The 11,482-nt window shown below is 34.0% G+C and overlaps 2 protein-coding genes across 2 annotated transcripts; both read right to left on the bottom strand.

Moving 5' to 3' along the window:
* Window positions 1-902: 902 nt before the first annotated feature.
* LOC112698339 (large ribosomal subunit protein bL31c-like) lies at window positions 903-1,707 on the bottom strand. Its single transcript, XM_025751631.3, has 2 exons — window positions 1,520-1,707; window positions 903-1,439 (listed from the first exon to the last, which is right to left on the bottom strand). The coding sequence occupies exons 1-2, from the start codon at window positions 1,589-1,591 to the stop codon at window positions 1,116-1,118; spliced, it is 396 nt and encodes a 131-aa protein (XP_025607416.1). The 5' UTR covers window positions 1,592-1,707; the 3' UTR covers window positions 903-1,115.
* A 3,842-nt stretch (window positions 1,708-5,549) lies between these two features.
* LOC112697996 (F-box protein GID2-like) lies at window positions 5,550-6,725 on the bottom strand. Its single transcript, XM_025751427.3, has 2 exons — window positions 6,538-6,725; window positions 5,550-6,392 (listed from the first exon to the last, which is right to left on the bottom strand). Exon 2 carries the CDS (start codon window positions 6,352-6,354, stop codon window positions 5,797-5,799), a length of 558 nt encoding a protein of 185 aa, XP_025607212.1. The 5' UTR covers window positions 6,355-6,392; window positions 6,538-6,725; the 3' UTR covers window positions 5,550-5,796.
* Between the last annotated feature and the right edge of the window lie 4,757 nt (window positions 6,726-11,482).

Genomic DNA, 11,482 nt, shown 5'->3' with positions numbered 1-11,482 from the left:
ATCCACCTCCTCAATGGATGGTTAGGATTAAATCTAATCAATGGTCTAAATTAATCATCTAGAATCTTCTTTATAAATATCTATCCTACTACTACTTTCTAAATACTTCTAGATTGTTCCATACAACTCTTCATACTTTTATATCAATCCACACTCTTTCTAGAATATTCCATGATCTTCTAAAGTCTTCTAGAACCTTCTAGGGTATTTCGGGACCTTCTAGAACATTCTAGAATGTTTCGGAACCATCTAGCGTATTCTCAAATACTCCAGAAAACTATACAAATACTGTTAAATCTAACCTTCTAAAAATTTACCGTGACAATAGGCTCAAAATAGTGTGCACTTTGGTTAGAAAAAAATAGCACTAAAGAAACATAATAAAACTAACTATAACCTAATTTTCTTTTTTGATGTAGTACGTAACATCTATATTGGCTACACAAACTAACAAAATTCATTTTACAACTATAACCGTTCTTTCTCTAATCTCAATTTAATTTAGCCTTTAAAATTATAATCATGATTTAATCTAGTCATTGACTTTAAAATGTTCAATTTAGTCCTCAAAATAAGAATTTATAATCCAATTTGGTCACCAAAATTTCATAATAACTAAATTGACTCATGCATACAATCTCAATAATAAAACTAAACCTTTACTTACAATTATAATAAGCATATCATTTCAGCTTATACATTACTACATAGAGCACCTGAGAGATATATAATCATTCGTGTATCTCTATCTAGCCGCTTAAATTTTTGGTATAATTAGTTTCATAACATTATTTCAAAATTTATCCAGCAAAAAGTATAAGGCAATCACACTTTTGAGATAAGTGATTTCATAGAAAAATCTATATCTAACAATGACAAATAAAATGTATCAGACTTAAATATAACTAAAGCAAATTAATCACATTCATTCTCATTCTTTAACAAAAATAAAATTAGCAAATGAACCATTGAAGCATAGTATCAAACACCACACGGACATTTTCTATTTTTTCCCCTTCTATAAACAACAAGAAGAATCAATAATTCATAAGAAGCTACATAGATAGATAGGAATCAAACCAAATTGGGAAGTGTGTTGGATCTAATTAATTCTTCTACTTCTTCTTGCCACCTTTCTGAATACCCCTGCGCCTGGAGGGAATTACGATTTCACCCTTGAGTACCGGAATCTCCATAATTTCAGTGAGTTCACTGAACTTCTTCCTAAACTTCTCAACTTGGTCATCGTCAACCATAACCGCTGACCGGCTACCCAGGTAAAAGGGGTGGTTACCTGACCAAACGTCAACCACGTACTCCTTCTGGGTCCCATCGGTAGTCATCACGAGTTTCCCGTTGCAGTACACTTTAGCATCCTCGTGGTACTGCGGGTGTATATCCTTCTTCCTGCACGTCACCCCTACCCTACAATTTCCCACCTAACAAACAGAGAAATAACTAATTAACAGAAATAAGAAACAAATAACTAACATCGAAACAAGAAAGAGAAGGCAATTACGGGTTTTGTTTTGGATGGGAGAGGATGGAAGGGTTTTGGGTGGAGGAATGTGTTGGTTATGCACTGCGCCATTTTTGTTCTGCAAGAGAGAGAGAGAGAGAGAGAGAGAGAGAGAGAGAGAGAGAGAGAGAGAGAGAGAGAGAGAGAGAGAGAGAGAGAGAGAGAGAGAGAGAGAGAGAGAGAGAGAGAGAGATTATGGAGGTGATGATGTCGACCACGATGGCTATGTGGATGTGGTTATTTGCTTTATGGGCCGAAGATTACGACCCAATAGGCCCATAGGTAATATATGTAGGTTAAGCAAAAACATTACTAAAGCCCATAGTTGAACAAAAACTAACTAACATAAAGAAAAAACGACACCCTGACAAAAAAAAGCAACTCACTAGCCCTAAGTACTGTGGTTCGAAACTTAGATCCGTCTTGGGCATGCAGTAATTCATTGGCTAATGACAAACTTTTAAATAAAATTCAGATATAGAACGGATTAGTTTTTTATTTGTCGGGCTGAGAGTACTATACAAAAAGAAAAAGATGTAATTAGTCATTAAAAATTTTTAACATGCTCAATGATAAGAGGAAAACAACTTACCATAATCCTTGTGATAAGGGAGATTAACATGATCAAGAAAAGGCCTTGGGAGATAGAGTTCTTGCACTCAGATTTTTAGATTCTCCATATCATGAACTAAATCAGTTGCTTTTTGATGATAGTACATGAATGACAAATATTGATCCTCTTTAGTGTTTCTTCGTTTTTATTTTCTTTTTGGGCTCAGGCCCTTTTCTTTTACCCAAAAAATGTCGCTGCCTTAAATTATAAATAAAATGAATTTGAATTAGTTAAATAGTTAGCCCAGTTATTTCTAAGTGTTATTGTGTTAGGAATTTGAATATCATTATAAAAGGAAAAAATGGTTTTTTGTTTTTATTATTTTGAATATAAATCTTAGACATCTTGTTATAGAGAGAAAATAAATGAGCCCAATCGCCTAAATATTTTGAATTTTAACGAATCTTATTTGAATCAAACAGTTGTATAAAGATAACGTTCTTATTATAGCATTGAAATTTTTTCTTAAGAAAAGAAATGAAAAAAAAAATATTCGAGCATTAGATGTTTATTTGTAGGAGCCTACAGCATTGGGATTAATTAAGCATTTGCTCTTACAACTCTATTTTATTTATTATTATTTTTCAAAAAAAAAAAGACGATTAGTGTACACGTGTTTCAAAAAAAAGCTCAATAATTTATGTATGCTGAAAAATAAGAATCGCTTATTAATTTTTGATAAACAGAGAATAAAGGTAAATCATTATATTAAATATTTCACGTTAAATATTATCTAATTATCTTGTTTTGACTTTCGTTATAGAAATATTCTTATAAACATTAATCTAAGTTAAATCGATTTAGTATTATATTTTAATAAATTATTTTAAGTTAAACTGATTTACTAGACGTCGTTATGTAAATTGTTATTAGTAAAAATGATTTAGTAGGATAAGTAGAGCTGCTTTATAATTTTAGTTAAACTGATTTATATATTAGGAAGGTGAATTCTATATAACGAGTACAACTATCACTGTGGATAATTAGACTAGGGCCAAATCTCTATCACCTATTCTAATCTGCAAACATTTTTCCTTGGTATTAATAATTTAATACTTAAAGGATAAAATAATTTTTTATATTTTTAATTTTTGAACCTATGTTACACCCTAAAGAACCTATGTTATTTCCCATACTATTTGCGAACGTTACCATATTTAATTTGTGATTGTGAAAACTTAATCCGTGGTTTGAACGAAATATTACTTATTTAAGCTCAAACTATGATGTGAAAGAGTTTTTAATGTTTAAAAGTTGAAACTAAAGGAAAAGGAATATTTTATGTATGTTGAAAAATAAGAATGACTAATTAATTTAGGGAGATTCTATGGTATTTACCAAAAAAATCAACATTACATACTGTCTTTATGTGTTAATTGTTAATTGGAAGCTGTTTTTCTTTTAAATAAAAAAGAGAAAAGAAAGATTAAATTAAAGTAATATAATAAAAATTTTATTATAATAGTTTACTATAATAATAAAAATTTTGAAATTTTTTTAAATTAATAAATTAAATATTTTATTTATCAAAATATATTTATAAGAATATTTATTAATTAATGTAATATTATTTATTCCATTTATATTAAAAATAAGATATATATACATATATTTTATTTACACTATAAATAAAATAATATAAACAAAATATTAAAAAAGTCTATTAATGTGTGAAATAATAATAATAAGTATAAAATTAATTAAAATAATAAATATTTAATATTTTTTATTATAAAATTGTTAAAATATAAACTTAGATGAGTTATGTAAATCAATTTTATTTTTTAAATAATCTAAAATAAACTATAAATACTGTCTTTTTAGTTATCCAATAGTCTATCATAAAAATTAAATAGATATATAAATATCTCATTTATATTTTAAATAAAATTGACTAAAAAACATTTAATACATATCTCATTTACATCCTAAAAAAAATTAAATTAAATGTCACAGGCAAGAATTTTAGTCGGGTTAGGATTGCTGTATCTATAATACCATCACGAATAAAAAAGAAATAAATTGTTATTTATTAAAATTGTATTAATTTAATAAAATTAAAAATTATTCAATAAAATTATTTATATATCATTTTAATAATTTTATCAAATTTAATTTTAATGAATATAAAATTAATTTATATATTTTATGAATTAAATTATCAATGCTTAAATTTTTTATATTAAAATTTATAATGATTAATTAAATTATTTAAGTTCAATTATTTTTTATAATAAAAAAATAAAACGAGAACTCATTTTACATCTGTACAAATAACAACGCTAAAAAAATTATACAAGATCAATATATAGTTTAGAGCCAAATATTAATTCTTCGTAGAGCCTTTTTTTTTATCATACTTAGGATGTAAAGGAGATACATATTAAGTTTTTTTAGTTTATTTTAGATTATTTTAAAAAATAAAATCGATTTACATAACTATCTAAGTTTATGTTTTAACAATTTTATACTTATTATTATTATTTTAGACATTAATAGACTTTTTTAATATTTTATTTATATTATTTTATTTATAGTGTAAACAATATATATATATATATATATATATCTTGTTTTTAATATAAATATAATAAATAATATTACATTAATTAATAAATATTCTTATAATAATATTTTTGATAAATAAAATATTTAATTTATTTATTTAAAAAATTTCTCAAAATTTTTATTATTATAATAAACTATTATAATAAAATCTTTATTATATTACTTTAATTTAATCATTCTTTTCTTTTTTCATTTAAAAAAAATTGCCTTCAATCAACAATTGACACATAAGGACATTATGTTATGTTGATTTTCTTGGTAAGCACCATAAAAAATATTACTTATTTAAGCTCAAACTATGATGTGAAAGAGTTTTTAATGTTTAAAAGTTGAAACTAAAGAAAAAGGAATATTTTATGTATGTTGAAAAATAAGAATGACTAATTAATTTATTGGTAACAGAGAATAATGCATGAAAATAGTATTGATTGAAAAGGGTAAATTGGTGGCAGTTGATAGAGTGGGTAAACAATGTTAAGCATATGGAAGAAGGAATAGCAATAAACGGTGCGAGGACAAAAAATGGTGGCATTATTAGGAATTTGGCCTGTGGTTGAAAGCAGAAGGCAAAGGAAAAGCCATGTGTGTTGTCGTTTAGCAATTAGGGAAACCAAAGATGCCAGAAAAGCATATGTGGCAGTACAAGACAACTAAGACACCTTTTATTTGTTTGTGTCTGGTTGTGGCCTTTCGGAAAAGACAACCCCTCATCACTCACTATTCCCCAATCCCACCCTTCTGCCCCCGGCAACTTCTTCATCTTTCGGTCTTCCCTCACCCACCACCACCACCCATCTCATTAGATCCAACAACACCAACAGTCATATATAATAATAATAATAATAATAATAATAATAATTAGATCGCTTTTACTTTTATATTCATCGAATTCAAAGTACATATAATACAATACTTGATGAAGCATTTTCTTCTCCTCAATTTACAAATAAGAAACAAGATCTAGCAATACTGAAATACAAAATTTGCGTCACATTTAGTTAAGAGAAAGAAATAAATAAAAATATTCTCAAGACATAACAATAAGGGAAGAAGAAGAAGGTCCATTAGACGTGGGAGAGAAGAGAATAAAAAAGATTCATCTGGTTCGGTTGTTGAAATTAGACATCTTCTCGTAGAAGCGAATGGATAAAAGGGAGAGGGAGAGGTGTACGGCGTCTTTACCCAAACGAGGAGGCAGGGGCTTCGGCCGAGGAGCCACAGGCGCCTGAGAGATGGGACCCCAAACGGAGGAGGGAGTGGGAGATGACGATGACGATGACGATGAAGAAGAGTATGGCTTAGAGAGAGGCCTTAGGTAAAGGGAGTGGAGACGACGGAAACCGCCTAGGGCAAGGACGACGGATCGGAGCTGTTCCTCGCCGCAGCCGGTGTTTGCCCACTGTTTGGTGCAGATCAGCTCCCAAAGCCTCTCATCCTGTGCAGTTTTGTGCCACTGCTTGTTAACGCAGCTGGCCATAGCCAGCGTCCTCGCGTCCGCGTGCTTCAGCACCTCGAACAGCACGTTGTCATCGAAATACCGCATCCCCCGGAGGACACAATTCTCTTCGGCGTCGGCATCGCCGTCCACCTTAACCTTCTTCATCTTGAGGAGGTCGCCGTTGCCGTCGCCGTCGCGGGAGATCGGACGCTTCATGGCGAAAACAGTTGAATAAGGGGGTGTGTTGGTGTACCCTATTATATATATAGAAAAGTTAGGATGAGAGAGAGAGAGATGGAAATTGTTGTGATTAAATGAAGGAATTTGGGGTTTGGGTTTATGGTTAAGGAGGAGTAGGGGGAGGTGAAGTAAAGGTGAAAGGGGGTTAGGGGGGTGCACCTGTTTTTGATGGTTTTCGAAGATGACAAGCAGAGAAATGAATGCTCTTCAATTCTTTTTCCTGTGACTGACGATTTTGTCCTCACCTTCCTGTTCTTGTCTTCCTACTCATATACTCTTTTCTTTTTTGGAGGGTTACCGAGAAATGGGGGATGCTCATGGTGGGGTGGGTAAGGTACTAAGGCAATGGGGTAATGCCATTTTGGATTTATCTTTAGTATTACTAGTGTAAAACCCGGCTACGTCCGGGCCAAATACTGTTCTATTATAAAAATTTACTGATAATAATCGTTACTTTTAATTTAAAAAGATTTTCTATATAAAAAATAAAAAATTTATTGTATAATATATAAGATTATTCCATCTTCTGTTTTTAGAAACCAAAATAATCTTGTTAATTTTTTAGTTCATTTTAGTGAATAAATATAAAAGATATTATGTTTATATATTTAAATAAATATTATTATACTCTGTTATTGTAATACAATTAAAAAAATTAAAATTTTAATAAAAATATAATTTATATTATAATCATACAATGTACGAATACTAACTAAATGATATTTAATTATATTATTAGACCCTTAATATATGGTTTGGATTACACACAAATCTTATAGTTAATTTACTTTATTATATTTATGTATAGTTTGTATACAAAAACATTAATACATGTATTTATTAAAAGAATTAATTTATTTAGTATAAGAAAATTTTTTTATCTCAATCTTTTTTATTATATTGATATTTAAACCGATAAATATTTTTAACTTGCATCTTTTTTACTCTTAATAATAAATGGACGAAAAAAAGTTAATGAATTCAATAACAGAAAAAATATAAATGAGAGAATTTATATTCATTTATGATTAATGTTTCACAAACATAATCATACATGATACCAATTTCAATCAATTTGCACACATAAATTCTCAGAAGATATAAATTTTATAGAATTTTAATTATGTTGAAGTATTATTAATGAATGTTTTTAGCATAGTTAAATGATAATATTTTTTTGACAGTGATATAAAATTGAACAAAAAAAATACATAGTTTGTTCAATTCTTAACTTTTTGGTATTTCTTTTAGTTTCTTTATTTTTCTTTTTTTTTATTTTCTTTTTTATTTGATGTGTCAGTATTCTTTATTTTTCTTTCTTCTTTCTTTTACATATACATATTTCTAAAAGCAAAAGATTTTTTATGTTGAGTTTTCACCATTTCTTAAATCCTTAAAACATGTAATTGTGTTTTTGACAAAATCCATTGAAATAGTGAAAGCAATATGCTTTCTCTATTCTAATTATTACTTGGTCAATGATTGTTAAGTAAAATAATTGATTATAATGTTTTACAATCTAAAAAATCATACACACTTTTTAACTATTTTTGTTTGGATTATATAATAAATAATTAGATACGAAGATACACCGATTTAGGTTATCAAGGAACTTTGGTTATTGAATATTTATATGTTGAGATCATATTTTATCTATTTATTATTATTTGAACAACTATTTCATACTATTGGTATGTCTTGCAAATTATATTTTATTTAAAATAATTGATTTATATTTTATATAGCATCTTTAAAGCATGAACCGCTTTATTCATCCATTGATAGTTGTTAAATACAAAAGTCATGTATAAAATCCCAATTGAATAAATGTATGAACGTGACTATATTTTTTGAGATGGTCAAACATTCATGTTATATAACACTATTGGTAAAAAATCTATGTTTTTTATAAATAAATAAATTAAAAAAAATATTTTGCAAAACAGTATAATTAATTTATAAATCTGCAAATGACACTGGTCTCACTCTAATTAAATCTTAAATTTTGATGCGAATTAATTTTTAATAAATATCAGGGTAAAAAACCATAATAAGCCAATTGGCTCAAAAAATTACGTAAATACGCCAAAGTAAAAATCGTTTCAGCAATAAGCCAGATCGTATTTTTATATAATTCGAACCAGGTTGGTTCGAACTCTAATTGTTAGTAAATCGAACCAGGTGAGTTCGAATTAGGTTTTGTTGGTTGGTAATAAATCGAACCAGCTTGGTTCGAATTAAGAATGAACGTAATTCGAACCAAGCTGGTTCGAATTATAGAGAGAGACGGTTTCTGTGTAATTCGAACCGGGCTGGTTCGAATTACACAAATCCTAGTTCGAACCAGACCGGTTCGAATTAGTGTGAGACTGAGCTGTATATATATGGTTCCAAACGTGAGTTAGTCTCATTAGAGGGAGTAAGATGGCTAGTGAGGAGAGTTTTGTGGTTTTGGTGCACCACAGAGGATCTGTTAATAGAAAAACTCGTTCCGGAGTAAAGTTCACAGATAAGAATCCTCTATGTATTGTCGTAACATCTACGACGAGTTATGATGACCTTGTTAGCGCTGTACTAATGAAGCTCGGTCTGGATGGTGCGAAGCGGGTAAAGAAGTTTTTCTATCGCATTCCAGTCACGGTGCTACAGAATACCGTGAAGTATGATTGCTTCACGATTAATAATGATGTGGACTTGCAAGTAATGTTTCTTTGTCGGCGGCAGTTTCCGGAGGTGAGGACACCGGAGTTGTTGGCACGGCTGGTTGATGTTGTATCCAGCTCCGGCGGTTCGAACAGGAATACGAACACGTTAGCGAATCCAGCAGGTTCTAGTTCCCGGCCTGCCGTTGCTTCCTCGTCCATCCCTGTGTACGAACCAGTGGTCCAACATGTCGCCTCCCCGTCTTTTGCTGTTGACCTCAATGGCACCGAAGGCGAGGAGGTAGTGGAAAGGGAAAATTTGCCGAACGCTTTAGTGGGAGTTGCACCTGTTGGCGTAGGAGACGGTTTTTTGGTTGATGAAGAGGAGGATGACGTCGAGCCGGATATGATTGACGATGACAGCGCTGATGATATTGGAGCGACTGGGCCTGCATTGGAGGTAGGTGGTTCTAGCTCTGGCACACAGCAGTATCCACCACATTTTTCCTCGTTGGACTTGGACGCCATGAGACATGAGGGGGTATTAGGGCACGCTGTTGGATTCGGAGCTAGAGATGCGGAAGGGACTACTGGTCTGACAGAGTTCCAGGTTGGTAAGCAATTCCAGGATAAAGATGAGGCCCTTTTAAGTGTGAAGACTTACAGCATCCGGCGAGGGGTACAGTACAAGGTGGTGGAGTCCGATCACCGCCGGTATGTGGGCAAGTGTTCCGAGTTTGGGAATGGGTGCACATGGTTGATTCGACTGAGTCTCCAGAAGCGCAAGGGCATTTGGGAGGTCAAACGGTACAATGGACCTCACACTTGCCTGGCCACATCCATCTCGAGTGACCACAGGAGTTTGGATTATCATGTGATTTCGGCGTTTATTATGCCAATGGTTAGGGCCGATGCATCCGTGAGCATCAAGGTGCTCCTGAACGCCACGACAGCGCACTTTGATTTTAGGCCGACTTACCGGAGGGTTTGGATGGCGAAGCAGAAATCTATTGCCCTCATATACGGTGACTGGGATGAGTCCTACAACGACCTGCCTAGGTGGGTGTTGGGTGTGCAGATGACGATGCCTGGTAGTGTTGTCGTCCTTAAGACGAGCCCAGTTCGAGTTGGAGGACAAGTGGACGAGTCTCAAGCGTACTTCCACAGGCTTTTCTGGACTTTCCCGCCGTGCATCGAGGCATTCCGTCATTGCAAGCCGCTAGTGAGCATTGACGGCACCCATCTGTATGGGAAGTATGGGGGGGACGTTGCTCATCGCGATTGCACAGGACGGGAACTCGAACATTCTACCTGTCGCATTCGCACTAGTAAAGGGTGAGAATGCGGAATCCTGGACATTCTTTCTCTCGCACCTTCGACAGCACGTGACCCCGCAGCCCGGTCTGCTGGTTATATCGGACAGGCACAACGGCATCAAGGCTGCGCTTGAGGCCCCTGACGGCGGTTGGCTACCGCCATCTGCGTACCGTGCATTCTGCATACGACACGTATCGGCTAATTTTGCCCTAACCTTCAAGGGCAAAGACGCTAGGAGGCTACTAGTGAACGCGGCGTATGCGAAGACCGAGGTTGAATTTGATTACTGGTTTGATATCCTGCGATCTGAAGATCCGGCGATGTGTGAGTGGGCGAACCGGATTGATTACTCGTTGTGGACTCAGCATCGTGATGAAGGGCGGAGATTCGGTCACATGACGACGAACATCTCCGAGTGTGTGAACTCTATCCTGAAGGGGGTCAGAAATCTCCCTGTAGCATCCCTGGTGAAGGCAACATATGGTAGGCTTGCGGAATTGTTTGTTCGCAAGGGGAGAGAGGCTGAGGCCCAGATGGGAACAGGACAACAATTCAGTCAGCATTTGGTGAAGTGTATTGAGGCCAACATGAAGACGGCCAGGTGCTTCACGGTGACGCTGTATGACCGGGATAACTCCGAGTTCACTGTAGCAGAGACCACTCCGACTGGTTCTTTCTCCTTGGGTACTTACAGAGTATCACTTGCCTCTCAGACATGTGACTGCGGGTACTTCCAGGCTCTTCATTTCCCATGTCAGCACGCACTTGCATGCTGTGCATACTCACGGGTCACCTGGACCTCTTACGTTCACAGCGTCTATCAGATTAGCTCGGTGTTCAGTGTGTATCGGATGGGATTCACACCTCCGATCCCGGAGGGATTCTGGCCACCTTACGACGGGCCCACGGTGATTCCAGACCCTGACAAGAGGCGTGCCAGAGAGGGTCGTCCTAGATCCACTAGGATACGGACGAATATGGACGAGGCAGATCCGAATCGGCCAAAGAGGTGCGGCCTATGTCGCCAACCCGGACACACCCGACGTAGTTGCCCACAGGTTGGAGGCTCGTCTCAGACAGGACACCATTAGTATGCATGTTGTTAGTGTTAGCATTATCTACATTAGTGCGCATGTTGCTAGTCT

The sequence above is a fragment of the Arachis hypogaea genome, chromosome 6 (genome assembly GCF_003086295.3).
Source record: "Arachis hypogaea cultivar Tifrunner chromosome 6, arahy.Tifrunner.gnm2.J5K5, whole genome shotgun sequence".
In the NCBI taxonomy this organism is placed as follows: Eukaryota; Viridiplantae; Streptophyta; class Magnoliopsida; order Fabales; family Fabaceae; genus Arachis; species Arachis hypogaea.
The sequence above is the reverse complement of the archived record's forward strand: the minus strand, read 5'-3'. Positions and strand labels throughout refer to the sequence as shown.

Bases quoted from the DNA above. Each gene is read 5' to 3' on its own strand.
- LOC112698339 (XM_025751631.3), bottom strand. From the start codon at position 1,591: ATGGCGCAGTGCATAACCAACACATTCCTCCACCCAAAACCCTTCCAT. The intron at 1,440-1,519 runs GTAATTGCCTTC...TCTGTTTGTTAG, and splicing joins TCCCATCCAAAACAAAACCC to GTGGGAAATTGTAGGGTAGG.
- LOC112697996 (XM_025751427.3), bottom strand. From the start codon at position 6,354: ATGAAGCGTCCGATCTCCCGCGACGGCGACGGCAACGGCGACCTCCTC.